Source organism: Euwallacea similis, chromosome 33 (genome assembly GCF_039881205.1).
Source record: "Euwallacea similis isolate ESF13 chromosome 33, ESF131.1, whole genome shotgun sequence".
Classification (NCBI taxonomy): domain Eukaryota; kingdom Metazoa; phylum Arthropoda; class Insecta; order Coleoptera; family Curculionidae; genus Euwallacea; species Euwallacea similis.
In genome coordinates, this window is record NC_089641.1 from 219,276 (window position 1) to 239,504 (window position 20,229).

Genomic DNA, 20,229 nt, shown 5'->3' on the forward strand with positions numbered 1-20,229 from the left:
AAAAACTTCTTTCTTTACCTCAGTTTAGCATAACGAACCGAATAATCTGAGCGCACTTTTTTTTGAAGCAGCAAAAAATTTGATAAAATATATAGGGATTTTTTTCAAATTAACATAAATAACTCTACATAAACCCGACGGTAAATGAAACTCTTGTACTTTTAATTTCAATTTTGGGAACCATTACAATTGGTAATTTTCACACTACTGGATTTCTTATTTATTTTTGTCTGATTCTGATAGATGAATGTAGATGAAAACTTCTCTAGCTCTTTCTCTAAAAACATCCAAATAACAAAAGTACTTTGAGCCAACCCTCCATCAGGCTTATCGCTGAAATATTTGGACATAACTCGGAAGACTCATCATTCATTTACCTGGCAGTCTCAATATTCGGGTCTCAAAATTTCCATTTTCCTCGATAGGAAAAAAATCGAAATGAAAACATGTCAAGTAGATGGAAAAGGGTCGCGGTTTTGAGTGTTTTGTTTTATGTATTGAAGGGGGCCGATATGATGTATTATCTATCCCAAATGTTGTCCTTGTATGATTTGTTCTTTTCAGCAACAAAAATTACGTTAATCGATGCAGCAATATAATACCCTCAAAGAAGAACAAACTTAATGCGTATGGTGCTGCAGAGATTAACCTGAAACCATCAAAACTGAAATTTTAATCGCCTTAAAGCACAACAAAAAATGGGTTTTCTGGTCGGTTTATTTAACTTTACGTGTCGGGCAATTTTTATTTCGGACGCTCTGTCCCTCTGTTTCGGGGCTATTTTTAAATGCACGTTTACACAAAACCGTCCTATAAATCTCGTGGCATTGAAAAGTGTTATATGTAGTTCAGGCTTTTACCTAGAAACCTATTTTTGATACATTGTTTAAGTGGAATGTGATTACAGAAATCGGAATTTTATATAGTAAACCAATTGGAAATATATCAAAACTTGCGAAATTAACTAGATGTTAATTTAGGATAAAAATACGATTTGGCATTTCTAAATAGTTTTGACAAAAATATTTCAGGCACTCGTATAGTGAGTTGGAACATCCTGTATAGGCCATTGTGTTAGCAATCGTCTTATAAGTCGATGATAGTATATGAATGGATCCGAAAACAACCGACAATAACCGAATGAAAACGTGAACTTATTTCCTGTTTTTTAAGTAAAACTTCTAAATGTTAGGCGTTAAAGGGTGCCAAAACGATAACTAAATAAATTTCCAACTTACCCCTCATGCTAAACTGGAAAAACAACTTTTTAGATGGGAAAAAATGTGAAATTATTAAAGTTTTAATTAGAAAGCCTACAGTATCTATATGCAAATGTCAAACCCTTGATGGTTCGGCCATACTGGATGAAAAAACAAAAATGAGAGTTGTGTTTGTAGAGTTTTCAACACGACGTCATTGAGTATGCTAATTTACGTTTTAGTTCGGTTATGACTAGTAGTAGTTCGCGCTTTTTCCTGTAAATATTTCATTATCCATTGCCATGCAGAAAACACATTGCACTACGCTGTTATATAAGGCGTACAATACTTAATTTATTTATCTGGAATATACATATATATTATATGTAATTATTTGTGTGTTATAGGTACTAGGAAACCAAACATATCTCATAAGAACGGAATAAAAAGTGATTTCTTATCGATTAGTCATAATTTTGATTAATCATGAAATCATACAAATTTCATATTGATTTGTTCAAAAAAGGGCTGACCTGCCACTGAAAACCAATGACAAATTAAAGGCCAATAGAGCTAATTCAACTCTCTATTCAAATCATCCAGTTTTTCATTGTGACTAATAGGTTTAATATTTCGTCCGGGATTTGGAACATATGGGATTACTTCACTCCCTAAAACAAACAAAAGCTCCCAATGAAATGCATCAAACGAGATTACATGGAAATGTTATTACATCCTATAATGGCATGGTGTCACTGAATGCATCTGGTGTTATTTTGGTTTGCTGTTAGGTTTTGCCGACCTGTTTCGTCTTATAACTATGCCGTCGTTACCATCAAAACCCGATTCTTTATAAAGACTGAATTCTGCAATTTATTCACCCAAAAGATGTAGTAATTAGGAGATCCTAGGATGAAGGTAATACGAAGAGAAATTGAGGTGTTTTTTGAGATAATTTTAGCTATATAGGTACATAAGATCATGAGTTATTCATAAAGGTTCGTGTGTGACAGTTATTTACACTCCGACACATGCGAATAACCCTTTCCACGTATGCCTGCAGCAAAGATGGCGCAAATTAAATATTCATTTAAAACGTTAATTTCGCGTTTCTCAATTTATTTCGAAACCAGCCACGGGTCGCCCTCAAATAAGCCCCGGAAAAGTTAATTCTTTCACATATTCACGTCATTTGCATAGATAGCAGGGTTTGCTGATTGAAAATTATGGAGATGGGTTCCGGCCGTCGGAAAAATGGGGCTCCGTTTTCATTAGAGGCGATTTTATAAGTCGCTTTAAAGGGTTTCGATTAAAAAGCGACGGGGGACATTTAAATTCAGCTAAAAATCGCTATTGAGTAATTAGGGCAGTTTTCAGTTCATTGACGGAAGCCATTAGAGTGTTAAATTGGTATAGGGAAATTGAGGAAGGAATTGCGAAAGGAAAAATCGAAAAGGGATTTTTCAAGCTTTAAAATTGTCTAATTGTCCTTTTTGAGTGGAAGTTAACAGATTTTTTTTGTTTTAGGTGAGTCAACTAGATTTAAGCACAACTTTGGAAGTCACAGCGGTTTATTCAGGTAAGAAAATTCGTTGTACTAACGATGGGAGCTCCGATAGTGAAGACCGAAACAATTCAACTAACCGACCGAGTTCAACTAATCTGAAATTTCAATTTCAGGTTAGTTAAATCGATGGTTAGTAAGCTTCTGCAATCCAGATAAAAGTTCTGACCTCTAAAGAAATCCGCCTTGTATTTTTATATTGTATGTTCGTTTTACAAATGTTTCAATAAATTAACTTTTTCATCAAGCGGATGACATTTAAAGTTGTTGGAAAGCTGTTTTAGGCAGCATTAGGTATACTGAATTGGGCGATAAAGGAACAACACATCTCATAAGCAAGGAAATAAGCAATTATAATGTGTATTAAAGATCTAATGAACCGCTTAGGCTCCATAAATATGCTTTCCTCTTGTCATTTATGCCAGCTTTGTGTGGAAAATTTAAGCAGCTATTTAAAAGCAGCCTCATAACGATTTCTAGACTTTGAAAGATTATGTTCAGCCCAGGAGAAGAGAGAAAGGGCATTACGTTAGGGCCTCTTCATGATCGATGTAAGAGCAAATTTCAAATGTTTTTGGAAACGTGATAAAAACTCAATTAAGTAATCTCCAAGCACGTGAACTTTAAATGAAACATTCGAAATTAATGAAACCCAAACGATGTTTTGTAATGTCTTCAAACGGCAATTCTACTGAGTCGTTTTCTTTTCCAATATCATGTCCACCGGGCAAGGAAGATAAATTTAGTTCTAGTTTCAAATGTATTTGTTACGTCGTTGTTATAAATTATTCGCTCAGAGGCACTTTAAAACTGGTCTACAGCCTTTCATCATATTTTATTATTTTTTATGTTCAGCAAGTGACAGCAACACAACATAATAAAGTCGCCTGCTTGACCCTCTTTTGTGTCCCCTAACATCCTTTTATCTCCTCCGGTATACGCCGTAAATTAGGGTTTGTTTATGATAACTCCCCGATTTTGTACTTTATAACGTTCGAATAATGAAGATGACCTAGCTAGAAGGGGGGAAAAAGGTGCGCTGTATAGATGATTTATACCACTACAACACAGCAGAGAGAGGAGACAAAGCCATTTCGGAAATTACAAGCGAGAAGTAAACGCGAGATTTAGTTTCTAATAAGCCATTTGTCTTCCCTTGACAGCTGAAAAATTTATTTTCGTATTATACGTTCATGCGGCAAATGGCTGTCCCATAGACTCCAGCCACATATATCACTAAACTATGGTAGTTGTTGCATTTATTGTTCCGTCCTTGTATCTTTGAGCTTAACCGGTAAATTCCTCATTTTTCCTGAGAACAGTATTTCATAAAATCAACTTACATGCATGTTTGTGCTCGATCGAATTGACGGAAGTTGTACGACCATCAGCAGCAACGTAAAACCTTTACCATGGAAATCCTGAATCTCGTAACTTCTAACGGTACGTCTTCTTACTTGTTTACGACCAGCAAAGTAAGGAGCTAAAATCGTGCATTGCAGTAGCACAGCTCTCGATTTGCAACTGAAATAATGCTCCTCTCACCTCTTGAATCATTCTGAGATATATTATGGGTCGTGTCTACTTGTGCTATACGCCCAGCGTACGTAACCTCCAGAAACCTCATTCGACGTAAAGGTTAATGCACACTCTAAGTTGTACATATGCCATTTATTTCTTGAGAAGTGCTCACAATCTGGTCGTACTGCAAAGTACGTATGTCCCAATTAGGTGTAAATGAGGATTTTGGTATCTAGAAATTATTCATCGCTTAAGAAAACCGCGTAGGACGCTGCCGCTTTTTTGAAGCAACATTAAAAAGTCTTGAAAAACCGCGACAACACGCCACTGATTTTTTAAAACGCAGTAACTGTCCTTTATTTTCGGAAAAAAATGTGGCTTTTTTCTCGTAAAAGGTAGAGGCGTGCGATGGCTCGAATTTACTGTTAAGTTTACAAATATTAGTAGAGTATGACTCGATTTTACGGTTAAGTTGTACAAATATATGTAGAGAATGTTGCAGTCTGGAAATCTTTCACCTGTGAAACAGGCGTGATGCGCCACTGATTTTTTAGGAAATAGTAACGGTCCTTCATTGCTAGAAAAAAAAGCGTCACTCTTTTCCCATAAAAGGCAGAGGCGTGCGAAGCTCGGGTTTACGCTTTCTTGTTGGGACACCCTTTACTTCTGAGAGAAATTGGGTTATAAAATCAATGACCGAAATAACGGACAATAACAAACCCCTAAGAAGAACCATTAGCCAACCTCATCTTCCTTTTATTTGTCCATAAGGTTTTATCGTGGGAATTCTTTTCTTGGGTAATTTTTTTTAGGACAAGATAGGTTAAGGATCTTGCAATTTCACAGTTTCCCATTAAATTGATTGTCTTATCCCGATCAGCAAAAGCGCGGAATTGCTCTGGTAGAATGTAGTTTATGTCTCGTGCACTAATGAGTTTATAAATGATATTTTAATGGCTGCAAAAAGTGGATAAGCTGTTTTCAAGGGATTTTTGATAGTTTCCTGGAAACCTGTGAAAGTGCGGAAATTCCGAAAAAATGAGAGCAGAGACACTCGAAGAATTCTAAAACATTTCTTTATCTAGCTGTTCTCATTCTTTACGGTTTGGATGAAATTTTCTTTGCAAAGTTAGCAGATTGTCCTTATAATAATAGAACTCATGGTTTCTGGCCAGAAATGCACGTTTCTCTTTTCTTTCGAAATTTCAACGAAAACTTTCGGACTTCAAGCACTATGGAGCTGCTAAAAACCGATCCTATCATTGAGGAAAACAAGGTCTTGAAAGGCTTTCCCGTTAACGACGTTTGCAAAGTTTACCTCGAACAAACGAACTACCTTTCGGTGCATCCTAGTTTTATCTTTTCAGGTAACTGGAAACTTCTGAAGAGTTCGATTAAGTGCTTACCGGCAGTTGAAAAACAAAAGTTCGTCAAACCTACTATTGTCGGATCGTAGATGTAAATTTGAAATTCCGAGAGGAAAAGCGTCTCTATTCACTTCCTGCTTGAATAAACGTCAATCAAGGGGCTTCTACGTGTCGCCCGAATCAAGTTTGTTCCTGATTTATTCATTTGAAATGGAGCAGCTACTGAAATATTTTCCCGTTTTGGGCTTAAATATTTGACATGTTCTCGGGAGAAGAGATACGCAATCGGCCAGAGTTGTAAATCAACCCATTAGAACCTCGATAAATCAGTTTTTGGATGCAAATCGGAAGTTTCCAGATTTAGGTTTCAATTTCAGAGAGGATTTGATGTCTGACGTCTTTTTCAGTTTTCTCAGTAAATGCAAGCTTGCTTCTTTCTGTTTTGTTGGGAAACTATCAGGCTCTCAGTGATAGTTCTCCAACAAAACATGACACAATACCACAATATCAGCACTCTCTTTTGAAGGGTCCAACTCTTAACTCGATAAATCACAATAAGAATTTTCCTTTTGGTTAAATATGTTTTTGATTGTCTCTTGATTGAACCGTCCGAATAATAGATTCGAAAATAAACTTGAGAAATAATGGTTTGCTGAGGCAGCCTGTATAGTGCATCGTTTCGATCGACATCGGGATATCTTGAAGGCCAAAGTCACTTTTGGCACTGATGACTATCGCCTCTCAGCCATCCTGTCCAGTCCATCCCTGATTACGATTTCTTCTTTTTAAAGATTGACTGAAGTGAGCAGCTGAATATTATCTGAACTGACTAAGTGCACTGTGCATTTTACGTTAGCTTCAGCTCAAACTGGATGTTTCTGGACAGTTCGATTAAGTGCCGCTTAAAACAAAACTCCATCAAAAGTGTCGGAAAGCGAATGTAAACGTTAAATGTCGAGAGGAAAACCTTTCCTTTCCTATCTTCTGTGTTATTTGAAATTTGTAAAATAGTCACTGAATCATGGTTTCCATAATGGAGCACGACAACGTAAGCGCCTTCGATCCAAAAGCTTGACAAATGCCTTACGAAATACCCTTCAATCAGCAAATAAAAAAGTGATTTCTTATGCTTCCTAAGGGCTGGTTTCCGGTTTAGAGTAGCCGATGGACAGAGTTTAAACCTGTAAAAATGCTCGCCTGAGTATTAAAAAAGCACTAGCACATCCATAAACAACCACCTTCGAAGTTCCAAACGGAAATTCCATATTACGAGAGATAATAGGGCCGAAAGCCATTATTTTCCGCCCCACTCCAGCCCTGTTCTCTTCCTTCCTCGATTCATAATGCGAAGAACGCCATTAGCGTATCTCGACGATAATGCTGGCTGAAAACTTCGAAATAAATAATGCCTTTCGCGGATGAGTAATCGTGGTCTAAAGTTTAGGTATAAAGAGGGTCTCTATTAATAGTGAAAGTAAGACTTTGAGACATATTATATGCATTTATTCCAAGATAATACGAGAAAGAATTAGTCAGATATTTCAGGCTTAACAACCAAAAAAAAACAGCAACTGAAATTGTCAGTATAACATTTCATTGTCTCTCCGGTTCATTCCAGAGATAACGATTATCATCCTGGATTTATGAAAGCAAAGCATTGCAAAAATGTTTAACGAATCTAAAAAATATAATAATGGACCGATATGAATAGACGGCGTCCTTTAGAAAGGGGATGTTTTAATTGATGTCGCCCCATGCCGCAGGAGCGAATTTGAATTTTTAAAAGAAATCGTTTTAATTTTTTCCAAAGGGATGGATAATTTATAACGTTGTTCCGTAAAAAAAATTACAAAAACGCCAAAAATATTTCGCTCAACTGTCTACTGTTGTGGATAAGTGGCGCAATTTGAAGCTTCTCAGCTCAGCGATCTAATATGGAAAAATAGTGCTAATGCAGGATGTAACATAGTAGGGGTTTTCATTTTAACACGACATAGACCTCAAAAAACTAAGCAATATTTTTGTATAACATTTTTTGGAAATTTAAAAAAAAAAACGAAATAAGTGCAGATGAGTTTTAATAAATTTGTGTATAAAATCTCAATCCATTCCTGCATAAAATAGTAAATTCAATGTAAAAAAAATAAAATGTCCCACCAAAAATGATCAGTTATTGTAAAAACGCAAAAAACATTTAATGTTTACCGTTTTTAAGCAATCTACCTACGTCGCTTAAAAATCAGTCGTGAAATTTAGCTCTAGGTGTTATTTTGATAAACTATTACTATTGATACCATTAAATTGACAATTATTGTCCATTATGCAATGCTATTGCATAAGAAATAATCAGAAAAAAACCATCTCTTCTAACAACATGTACAGAGTCGTGAATAAGGCGAGCGACAATTTGTGCAAATGAAACCAATGGCGACAATTTCGAATACTTTTTGTAGTCAGTCCCGGAGTGAGCAGCAGCTAAAGATATGGTACTTATTAAAACTTTCATAGGCGCAGATTTTGGTTGTTTTTAAGATTTCGAAAAAAAAACTGAAAATGTTATATAAAAATATTGCTTAGTTTTTTGAGGTCTATGTCGTGTTAAAAGGAAAACCTCCACTTATGTTACACCCTGTATAAGATACTTCTTTGCGAATTATTGAGAAAGTGGTTAATCATTAACCGCTGAATAGGTTTAATTTTAACTCACCAACTCGTTATGACCCAACCAACAACTGATGTTTGTACGTTGTACAACTGGTACTGGGCGTGTTTACGGCACAGCTAACAACAACTGAACATTGACTTACGGACATAAATTCCTTTTAATAGGCATTAAGGTATTTTGGAAATATTTCAATATTGACTTCTAAATGTTAATTTATCACCAAATTAACATGAAAACGTGCATAAGACGTTGTACGTAACGCGTACGTAGTAACGTTTCATTCGACTCCTCCATTTGTGGACTCGCTCGTAAGCTCGCTCGGCCATAAACTGATTCGTCTCATAAAACATTACTTTACGTACTTATTCCATAAATAACTGTTCAGAGGCACTCAACCTTAAGCTAAAAAAAGGCACTCTTGGTCGGTGACGATAAAATGGACCGTTCTTAAGAAGTATTTTTTTTTATTATGGTTTTATGCAGTATTTAACTTCGCCGAATGGAAATGCCTCGGTACCCTTAGCTAGTTGTGCCTTTGCCATACAGGGTGTAAATAATACATTATTTAGTCTCTGAGAGAGATCTGTTTAAAAGATACCGTTTTAAGGTTTAATTAGAAATCATCATATTAAAAAAATGTATTAATTTACATCTCGACTCGCAAGTTTTTCAAGAAACCTCGATTTTGAGTAATCTGACGTAAGCGTTCGATTCGGAGCTTAAAGAGCATTTTTGTCTCTTCCCATTTCGCAAGCTGAGACTATTCCAGTTTATTTAATTCAATTGGAAAAATACTCGGAAGTTTTCCTGGCAACAAACCCGTTACCTGCAGCTTTATCAAGAGAACTTATCCAACGGCTGCAGCTTATGAACGAAATTCCCAGCAGCTTTCAACACGTGAAATCGCCGAAACAGGCGTTTCGTGAAACGCCGATTAGGCACGATCGACCTCAATCCCTTTCCACTGCAATGACCCATTCGGATCAATTCTGAGCAAGTTGTACGAAAGTCTGGCGACTATTCAATTCGGAGCAATCGGCTCGTAAATAAGTCAAAGTGAGTCGAATTAAAATCCCAACTCGGCTCGACAGGATGAAATATCGTCCTTATTTACTTTGAGGGCTGAAGTTGTTAGGCGACAGGGTTGGCACATCAATTTGAAGGTGCAAGTTTACGAGGACTTTCTATTCATAATTCAAGAACTAATGATTCACCTTTTGTTGCGTCAAGGTCTTTGGACTCTGAGAAATCTCGAAATCGCTTGAAAGTAAATTTAAATGAGAATTTTAATTGTCGGAGATAAATTTAAGCTCTGGTTCTTTCATTCATTTAGTCTGGAATTTTCTCCAAGGAATTTAGCTTTCAATTTTTACACGCTTGAAAGGATACTAGAAATAAAATTGTCCCTTGTTTGCAAAAAATATTTGATCCTCCTTAGGGGGTTCCCCTCGATAAACAGATTCGTAACAACTTACTTGGGACACGTGAACTCCATTTGACGGATGTTAAATTGTACCAGACGCGAAAAGGGGAGATGCAAGGATTAAAATTTACATTTTAGGTGTCACATTGGGGAGAAGGCGTGTGAAACAAGGTCAATGAAAAACGGAAACGAGGCATAAAAATCGCGAGAAAAGTCATTTGGAAAATGGATGGTTGAATTACTGTCGTCTTTAATTGATTACCCCTCCCTGTATCTCCATTCATTGAGATGGACAATGTTTTATTTTTTTATTCGCTCGTATGTATGTCTATATCAATTTTTATACATTTTTGTGACAAAAACTGCCGCAAATATTTATTATATCCACCAAGTGCCTCGACAAAGATTTATTTATCCCACTTCCATAAATAACTGCTCCAGACTTGGCTGAATTTATTCTATTTTCTCTTGTGCTCTTGTTAGTCTAGAAAACTCAGACTGGTTGTCTCAGTTGAGGAATGAACGGCAATCCCCTAGGACTAATAACGTATTTTTCATCGTAGGCAGGTAATAATGCTCTCCATGTCTCATGGGAAGTTGCGTAAAGTCATTTGGGTGTTGAAAAAGATACTACATTCTATAGGTAGTTAGCAACTAAATGTATTAGTAAGGGCGCTCGATAGTAAAAGCAATAAAGTTGTAAACTTTCGAAATTAAAAAGTTACTTTACTTGCCCTGTATCTGTGCCTCCGAACGAGATTGAAAACTCCTAATGTCAAAAATTAAAACCTAGTTTAAGGATAAATACAAATCTCAAAGGCCCACATAAGGATGTGTTCTTCTTCGTGCAGCTTTTCGACTAAATCCTTACGGAATTATCCAAGTCGAAAGTCAATTTTGAAATATTCTTTAGAATTTTCCTCGGAATTTACCTTGAATGCGTATTATACAGGATGTCCCATAATCCATGGAATATTACTTGTGAAGAAGGGAAACAAGAACCGCTAATCCGAGAGCTAACATCCCATCCAGGATTGAATTATACTGTTTTTCTCAATAACTTTTGAAGAAAAATAAATACTTGCTGACTAATAAATTCCACTAACTTTCACGATGAGCACAGGAAATTACTCTTCCGTGTTGAGAAACATTCCACGCTGCATCGTTCTCAGGCCAGGCCGTTACAGGTTTCGTGCTTCTTGGCAGTCATCAGGCAGTCCTAGGCAAATATCCTCTGGTAAGACACCGTCGTTGGAAAGAAGGGAAACAAAAGCAACTACGAAACCGATAACGACCAGGTCTGAAATTCTGTATCCACTAGTGTATTGTTTCTCAACACGTGAGAGCACTGTCCTGCACTAATTACTGGAACACCATGTATAATATTTAATAAATAAAAGGATAATTAATAAAAGTTAGAATTTAAACAATATATAATTTCTCTGACTTTTTTTATTAACAAAAGATTCAGTCAGCTTAAATAATTCCTCGCAATTCTTGGAAATAAATTAAAACGCAGCCAAAGGACTGAAAGTGGGTACGTAAATAGTCTGATTTTGAACTGATTTCCTTAATACGAAAGGCAAACGTTTTCTGAAAACCTCCTTCGGGTTTTTAAGTCGGCTTTCATTAAATAAAGGCCTTACTTTTTCCTTTGCATCCTGAGACCCGATAGAAAACTACGTTCTATTGTCTGGATTGCTCCTAACTGGTCCAAAATTTAACCCAAATAAAGTTTGTTTTATCACAATTGAGTGCTGTATGATATACTACATTTCAAAACTTTTCTCTTAATTCGGCATCGAAAGAAACTATTGTCATGACGTGAAGTAAATCACTAGCCTAATTCCTATTAGTTTGCTTTATTGTTTTTCAGATCAGAGGACCATTTGTCTTTCGAGAACTAAACGATCCAAAGCATCTATCCCGAACCACCAATTAAAGAACTTCCGACGTAAATGGACTTCGCGGAAAAAAGTCGTTTTCAGCGGCAAATGATCTGAAAATAAAGTTAATTTTCTGCTAGTAGGTGCAATTTCATTGAAAACATATTAAATGCTCTCTCTCGTATTCAATTTTAATGCGAAACTTTTATTAAGACGGGCAACTGCAAGATTTGCTCAGTGCGCTGAATAGGAACAAATCTCTAAGGACCAGTAAAGGAGATATATGCTATTCTCTGCAAATCCTTCGTTATTGCACTCAAGGCGAGCTTTAGTTTTACTTAGTTAACGGATATTCTATAAAGTTATTCCTACACTAATAAGAACCAATTCAACTTTGCGTTCAACATTTCTATAAATTTACAATTTGCGAAATTGCACGAAATTTTAAAAATATTTATTAAGATCGCATACTCGCTGACGTCATAATGCAATTTACACTATATAAAGGATGCCAAAACCCTGACCTGTGGAAGTTGGTTTAACCAGAACTAGCTCGAATCAAGCTAATAAAGCGGAACTCTGGTTAATTCTAGTTAAACCTCAAGAGAAACTTCGGTTATTTTATTAGAGAAACTTGGAGAAAAATTCTTTTTAAATAACGGATTTAGGGGCATTAACTTAAAGAAGCGTAAACCTCTAGTCACAATTCATGCAAATGACCGATGATAACATGCACATAATTTTCCACCATACGATACGCACGGATTGAATTTATCCTGGGACACATCCCAGGCAAACAGGACATGGCAAAGTAACATTCACTTAATCCAATTAGGGGAGGTCATAAGGGCAAATTGTCTGAACGCTGTTGATCGCTTAGAGCTGTCGCGACGAAGTCTGGACAAACATTTTAATGAATGCAAATAGGTGCGGATAGCTACCGGAGGCGATGGCTATTTTCCCGGACACTAAATATCTCCTTAAACCTGAATTTATGGCAAACAAAAAAGACTGTTTTTAAAATGCAACCAGACAATTTAGTTCAGATTAATGGCAACCGCGCAACTATCTTTTGTTTCTGCCAAGCTATCTCATTATAGGAACTTAATGTTACATTTGACGTTGTCAAACGCCTCGCAAAGTTGCCAATGTTTCTAGAAAGTTCTTCACTATTTATGTTCGCCTTAGGTAAGCTGACTTTGTGATTCTTAACTCGAAAGACAAAAATATGAACGTTTATTTAAACCTTAAGTTTACATCACTTGTAACTCCTCCACTAGGAGCAACTGACTTCGCACTCATGGATAAAACATGCAAATACACGCACTCAGTCAGGCGATAAGAAATTGCACCTGCTTGGTATTCAGGAAAAGATGGAATTTTAAAGAGTTACTCTGCAGGGTAGAATGCAGATTCATATCCGTTATAGATCGGGGGAAATGAAGGGCCTGGAAACTGTTCAAGATAATTAAAGCTGTCAATCGTTTTACTTTAAAACTTGCCAGATTAGACAACAGAGGAAGACAAACAGACGGAGAAGTGATTAATGTCGAAGTTTATTTGAAAATGGTCATACACTCATGAGTTATGATAATAATTGGGATAATAATTCATTCGCAATCGGTGTAAATATCCCTTAACTTCACGCAGGGCTGCATAACTATTTCTCTTGAAACTGCGATAGACCCATATTTTGATTTATAACTGGCCTCTGTTGCCAGTTGTGACATTCTCCTCATTGAGCAGTCTGCGGTTTGATAAACTCATTAATCATTTTTGGGCTATTAATAATTTGTCTCAAGTTAGTTAGTCGAGAGGCTATTTATGATAAGGGTCTAGGGGTATTAGTAGCAGGAAAAAGATGATATGTCAGAGCGGTGTTATCTTCGTCATAATTGTTCCAGAAATTGAGATAAAATAGCTACGTTTTTGCCACTGTCATACACAATTATAAGACCTATGTGAACCTCGGCTGTCCTCCACAGATGTTTCCTCCATTATCTAATTTCTTCCGTTGATAGGAAATGCTAAGAAAAGTGTTCGTGCTCGTTCTGCGATGTCATTCGCAAAGGTCTGAAAAGTTTCCATCTCCAGGGGGCCTGTGGATGATGTCTTTTTTCGCTCTCCCGTAGCATACGTTTTGGATAGATAAGGAATGGTTCCTGAAAGGGGGAAATTTCCTTTTATATGTCGAAAAGCAATGACTTAAAGACGAAGCCAATATAAAATCCAGAAAAACATTGTTTATGATTTTAAATTAGAAGCAGACCTCAAAAGTGGGGAAAAAACAGTAGGCGAAACCAAATTAAAACTTTTTAATTATTGAAAATAGATCGAGTTCGTAACGCTATAGTTGGAGGGCAGTTCTGAGGAAATATGGTTCGTTCATCAGTTAAGCCCGAAAGTTTTGATTAAAAATCCGTTTTATTAGCAAGTTATCGGGAAATACAAAGTTAGATCAGATGAAAATTTGTTGCAGCCAGGCGCGAATAATAGATTGCTCGAGAAAAGTTTCGTATTAATGGGATTGAACGAGGGGTTTCAGATCTAATTTTAGTTAAAAAGCCAAGTTTTATTAGCAATCTTTCTGCATTGATTTTTTGCCATTGTTACGAGGGAAAATTGATTTGAATGCAACACACAAAAACCCTGCTTTAAAAGTCTGTTATCAAAAAATATTTACCTGACAACAGTGTGTATTCTTAATGTTGGTTTCAGTCTCCTAATGAGGGCGATCAAAACTTGAGTTATCCCCCATCTCATCCCTTAAAGGCACGGCCGTAAATTATCTATTGAAGCTAAGAGAAGGAAAAACGATCCACTTTAACAATTTAAACCCTGCCTTTAGGTGAAGGGTGACATTAATTAAGAAGAAGAGACCTCCTTTTAGCGAGACACAGGGTTCATTATTTTTTCACCTTCGTTAAATATGCCTCTAAGGAATTTCCATTAGTCTTTACTAAGAACGCGGGAAGCATTCTCTCCAGTTCTCAGGGAGGTCACTCAGGTAGGAATCACAAGCGATTGAGCTTATATCTAAAATTAATTCTCAGGAGAAGAAAATATAAGAAGGCTGCAGCCGGAAAATTGTGAAAAATTGGTGAAGTCTGTAAAGAAAGCAAAAATACCATTACTGTCACATGAAATTTTTAGCAGTTATTTAAATGAGTGAAATGAATCCCATCAAATACTCTCATTGTCATCCAAAATTCCATCATTGTTTACGCACAACGGGGACCCTATTATTCCTCTCTGGATAATTAGCTGTATTATACGTATTGACTCTATATTTCTCTATCGAAATATGCTCGAAAGGCAAACGTAATTTCACTTTCCAATGAAAATAATGAGAGTTTATTTATTGAAATTTACTGTTAACTTTTAATTATGAATACCAAAATGTAGTAAAGTTACGTAACAATATACTGAAGTTCGTCTGATTTGATATCCCAACAACGGCAACCAAGTTTCCTCCAATGCCCTACATGCGAAGGTAACTCAATGATGTGCCCTAAACTTCAAAGAGTGAATAATCGCAATGTAAGTTTTGAAGAGACGGGGCTGTATATATTACAAGTGCCCTTCAGAGGGCGAGCTGTGCTTGGTACGTGAAACTTTCGCCATATGAGCAGATGGATGTAGCTCATATAACAATAAGGCACTAATATTATTTTTTTGGTAATCATCAGATTTTGCCCAATTGGGTTTTCTCAGCCCTATTTTCGAGCCAATTTAAATTTAAATTGATTCTCTCAAATTCAAATGGAGTGTGGGATGTTTTTATGATAGTCGTGCAAAAAAGTTAAGGCCCAATTTGGAGAATAAAGGCGGAAAAAACCTCATTCCAGATCGATAATTTACGGTAGGGCTCAAGTTTGAGGTGGGCTGATCGCAGGGGAGTTGGAATATCGTTTTAAGGGCACGCCTGTGAGACTGATAGCAAAGCTTTTAAATTTGCCTCCGGTGAATCAGCAACGCAAGTTTAATATTAATTGCACGGTTTAACATCAGTAACTTTTATCTTTTGAACAACTAACGTAAGGAAGTTCACTTCAAAAACTTTAGCTGCAACGCCACTTATTGAACTTCGTGAGTTATGTATTAACCAAGGAGACGTTTTATGGGAAACTTTGGTTGTGCTATTTCGTTACAGAAGTCTGCGATACGATAAGAGCTCTCGAGACATAATGGCCCTTCCAGAAACCCTTTGAAACTGGCTTGTAACTAAAATCAGTTCATTTTTAGGCCTTCAAGGATTATATTTTGCCAATTGGATACATTCTCGGTAATTCATCCAAAGACCGACAAATGGGAAATTTAATAAAGATTAAATTGAAAGTTCCGCAAGAATCTCCCGGACATTTTCGGAATTTTCCCGATAAATCTTGTCCGGGCCGCTAGTCATTTTGTTTGTGGTAGTAAGACCCTTCCATGGCGAATATTTTTATTGCCCCCGGGATTCAGCGTATGTCGGCAATTTTACATTGCATCGAAAAGAGTCTACACAAAATAAATATATTTTTTAAACCCCTCACTTTATCGACCCCTCTCGATGAGTTATGGGCTCGATACGGCACTAAGCACCACCAAGGGCTTCTGAAGGTGCGGCACCTAATCTTCTTTGGGACCCAAACTGAAAGCCGGGAGAACACAGTTTTTGCCTTCCTAAGCCGGATAATCTTTTTGTTTGTGCACGTATTTTCTTCAAAACACACGCACACGGGACGGCGGTAAAAGGGCCATATTTTGATTGTACTGACGTGAGGTTCTTCTTTAAGGAAAAGCTGCTGTAGTAACCCAAACAAGCAAGTGCATATATACGGAGATTTACTTATGAAATATTAAAGTTTTCCTGCTGAGGGCGAAACTGCGCCCTTCAAATGTATTCATGCCGGTCTCTTTTCTGATGCAAACAAAGCAACTATTGTGCTCGTTTTACTTTATCTAAAGAAAGTTTTATTCGGCGACGAAAATTCCCACAAGTTTCTGCGACTTTGCACCGTTAAATCGGGCACACGTGTGCGAAATTATGCTCGAGATGATTTTATATGTTCTATAAGTTCAAACACGAGTCATCTAGATTCTTGGAGAGATGACAGATAAGCGATAAAATCACTCGTGAGGGTTCTTTCGATCAATCACAAAGTATTGGAAAAATAAATTGATATGATATTGCAACTTCGGAAACAAATTGCATCACTTTGTATGAAAAGGATGGATAATGGGTTTTGGCATTACCTTGTTAGACCGCGAATTTGATCAAATTTATTCGTTTAAGGTAGTGATGTTTTTAGCCATTTTCGAGAGAATAACGTTATAGTTTTCAATACTGATGACTGTAGCAAACAGCGAGCACTCAGCTTTTCAATTAAATGCTAAAAATTCAATCATCTATTAAGGCCGTGTGATGAAAATAAATATTGTCCCAGTTAGTAGATATATCTTCTAAAAACTTGAGCGAAACGTGAAAAGTTGTTCTCTTGTTTGTTTGCATACAGTTTCCCTAAACATTGTAAGTTTTATATGTATAGTAAAACACTTTGTATATATCAAGATTCTCCCAAGTTAAACATTGGAAGCTACGACCGTGAGTTATAACTTTAAACGTAATCTATAAGGGATTTTAAAAAGAGAAACCTCATCATTAAGATAGATTCAAAAAAGGTGATTATACAGAGTGTTTGATAAAAAGTTGATCTCCTTTTGTATACATGTAGAGCCCATCAAATTACAAAGGAAACCTTATTAGAACTTTTTTCGAAAGCGCCCTTAATACCTCAAAGAAGGTCCCAAAAACAAGTTTTTTATAAAACTTCTTACAGAGTATTACAAGAATTCATCAAAATACCTACGACGTATCGATATATTTCGAAGACGAAACGATTTGGATAACATTTCGAGGGTAGACCCCAGCGCTGCTGGGACGATTTCACTTTCTCGAAATTAAAAGATTCCTCTTTCCAAAGTAAGAAATTTCTGCTAGTTTGATATAGATTTGGTATGATCCCGACTAGCCTAAATTACCCTGTTTTTGAAAACGTAGTGATATCGCCAAGAATCCACTTTTGCCGTGGCAAGATAATTCAGCTTAGTTTCGCCTAAATTTCTGCGATTTTAATCCGGATTTGATCATTTTCAGTGGGCTTTGAACTTATTCCTCTGTAAAGGCCGATACTAACACTATCTGAACTAATTTCCATGAAACCGTTGAAATAACCCTAAATATTGTTCAGATCCTTGATAACTATGGAAACCAACTTGATGTTAAAGTTTACGCAACATTAATAATTGAGCTCTAGGGAGCAATTCACATTTATTCAGGAGTTGAAGATGTTGCATTTTGCTTCAAGTGTCTGCGCCATATTATTCATCGTTATATTCCATGTTTCCGCATTGTCTCCGATACAAGAAAATGATATGAATCAGCCTTACCATGACCCATCATTTATTTAAAATTCGAAATGTGTATTTGTCACTCATCCTAACGAGCCCATTTAGCGCTACCAAGCAAGTTAGTTCGACATGTTCCGGTTCGTTACTCTCACTAAGTGAATGCGCTTAATTTCTCTTGAGAAATCAGAGAGGTTTCCATTGCAACGTGCCAGTTTCTCTGTAGTTCGACGTTTTTGAGCCCGGAAATGGGACAGTTTAGGGAATTTAGTTGTTTCCAATTTGTCTGACTTGATTTCATCCGTTCCCTCAAATTACTTACCATGTGGCATTTTCAGAGTTAAGCGTCCTGTCATTTTCTAAACAACTCTTGAGTTACTTCTCCGCACCTAACCCAATTTGTATTCGCGTGGCTTAACTCGGCCCATGGAAATCGAGTTATGGAGAAATCCAGGAATCGTTCTGACAGGACGTTTTGCAACCGACGTTTATTGGAATTGATTACGGGTATATTCGTTGTTTCACTGGACAGTGGCCGGTTGTTTATGGCCGAGGTCAGTTACGTAGCTACGTGGGTAAGAATACACCTCTAGGGGCGATATTTCAAGGGACCATGCAAGTCCGTGGAAATTTGGCAAGTTTTGGATAGAGTGATGGTTAAACTGGTCTTAACCTAGTTAAAATTGAAACGTTTCTAGGATGCAACCTCTTAATATAATAATTACCAAAGTATTGGCTGTGCCAAACACTGAATCCGTAGGTTGATAGATTTATCATTTGTGGCGATTAAACAAAAACTTATTCAGCTACTAAGTTTTTTAATAAACACTACCCTCTTGACAACTTTCTCCCATCGATACTTCCTCAAGAAAATAATTAAATTGGAAGACCAAGAAGCTTTCGTATTTGCGCGAACTTTTTCAATCTCATTTTTCTTTTAATCCGCTCCATCTCGGACGAAAAAGTTGGGATTTAATATAGAACCTGCAAATATTTACCTCCCTTCTCAAAGATGGCTTTTATTGTATTGATAATACTTACGGCACTTCCATTATTCATTATAAGAAATAATCTAAAACGAAAGTTTTAGTGATTCCATCAAAAAGTGTCACCGTAAGATATCGCAGACAAACCACCTTGTAAATGTGAATTTATGAGTTCCATAACTCACTTAAAATAAATTTCTTATTTAGGCTTCTACTTTTTGCAGAGCTATAAACAACTGTGAAGGAATAGAGAGCACACGGAGGCCAATATGGCTGCAATAAATTTTCATAAAATGTTACATCCTCCCTGTATGTTCTACTACCACTCAGTCTTAGATATCTCAATGGACCATTTGGGTCTAAGTAAACAGAAGCCTGATTTACGTTTCTATATAGGTCGATGCTTAGTTAACCTGATCAGTGGTGTAATGGGGTTGAGGCAAAGTGAACATTCGGAGAAATTTGTAGCAATGGGGAGAGCTAACTAAAGGGGATTTTCGAATTTCCCAGAATCGTCATTCTTGTTTATGTAGCAATTAATGACACTTCTGGTCCACCACACTCAATTAGCAATAAAATTCCTAGATGATACTCTATTTCCTAGGAAGTTATGGACACTATTTTATAAGGAAAGCAGTATTTATATCCCAATTACATCTGGAAAAAAAGAGAATAGCATTCATTCGGTATCACGGAACGAATCAGGTCATATTATGCATATATACTTACATAAACTAAAACTAATCCAAATTAGGTAAGTGTGTGAATATTGAATATTCCTTTTCTATTAAATATTATATTCCTCTTCTTTGAGATTATTTCAAAATTTGGCATCACTGTTGATCCTCTGGTAGTCTCCAACTTGACATCACATTCGTATAAACTAATAACGTTTTAAAAACAAAAGAACGTTGCATGGTTGCCTTGTTTCATTGCCAATATTTAAATTCTTAACGAAGCTTAAATTTATAAATGTTTATTGTTTCAGGCGATATCACACAAAAGGGGTATGAAAAGAAAAGGACACGCCTACTCACACCTTATCTGCCTAAACAAAACTCCGGTAAGTATTAACATCTATTAATATACATATGCATAATACCCCCTTGACGATTACCGATCTAGAAATATAGAAGTTTCTGTCTGTAATACGTGAGTAAAATTATGCAGGATGATTACCATCTAATGGTTCAAACCTCATCCACATATTTTTACTGCAAAAATGTAC

The 20,229-nt window shown here is 36.5% G+C and overlaps 1 protein-coding gene across 1 annotated transcript in view; it reads left to right on the forward strand.

Moving 5' to 3' along the window:
- The window catches only part of DIP2 (disco-interacting protein 2), a 110,637-nt gene that overhangs the window by 65,120 nt on the left and 25,288 nt on the right, over window positions 1-20,229 (forward strand). Inside the window, exon 6 of the mRNA XM_066404141.1 lies at window positions 19,990-20,064. Coding sequence (XP_066260238.1) covers window positions 19,990-20,064 — 75 coding nt within the window. The remainder of the gene's footprint in view (window positions 1-19,989; window positions 20,065-20,229) is intronic.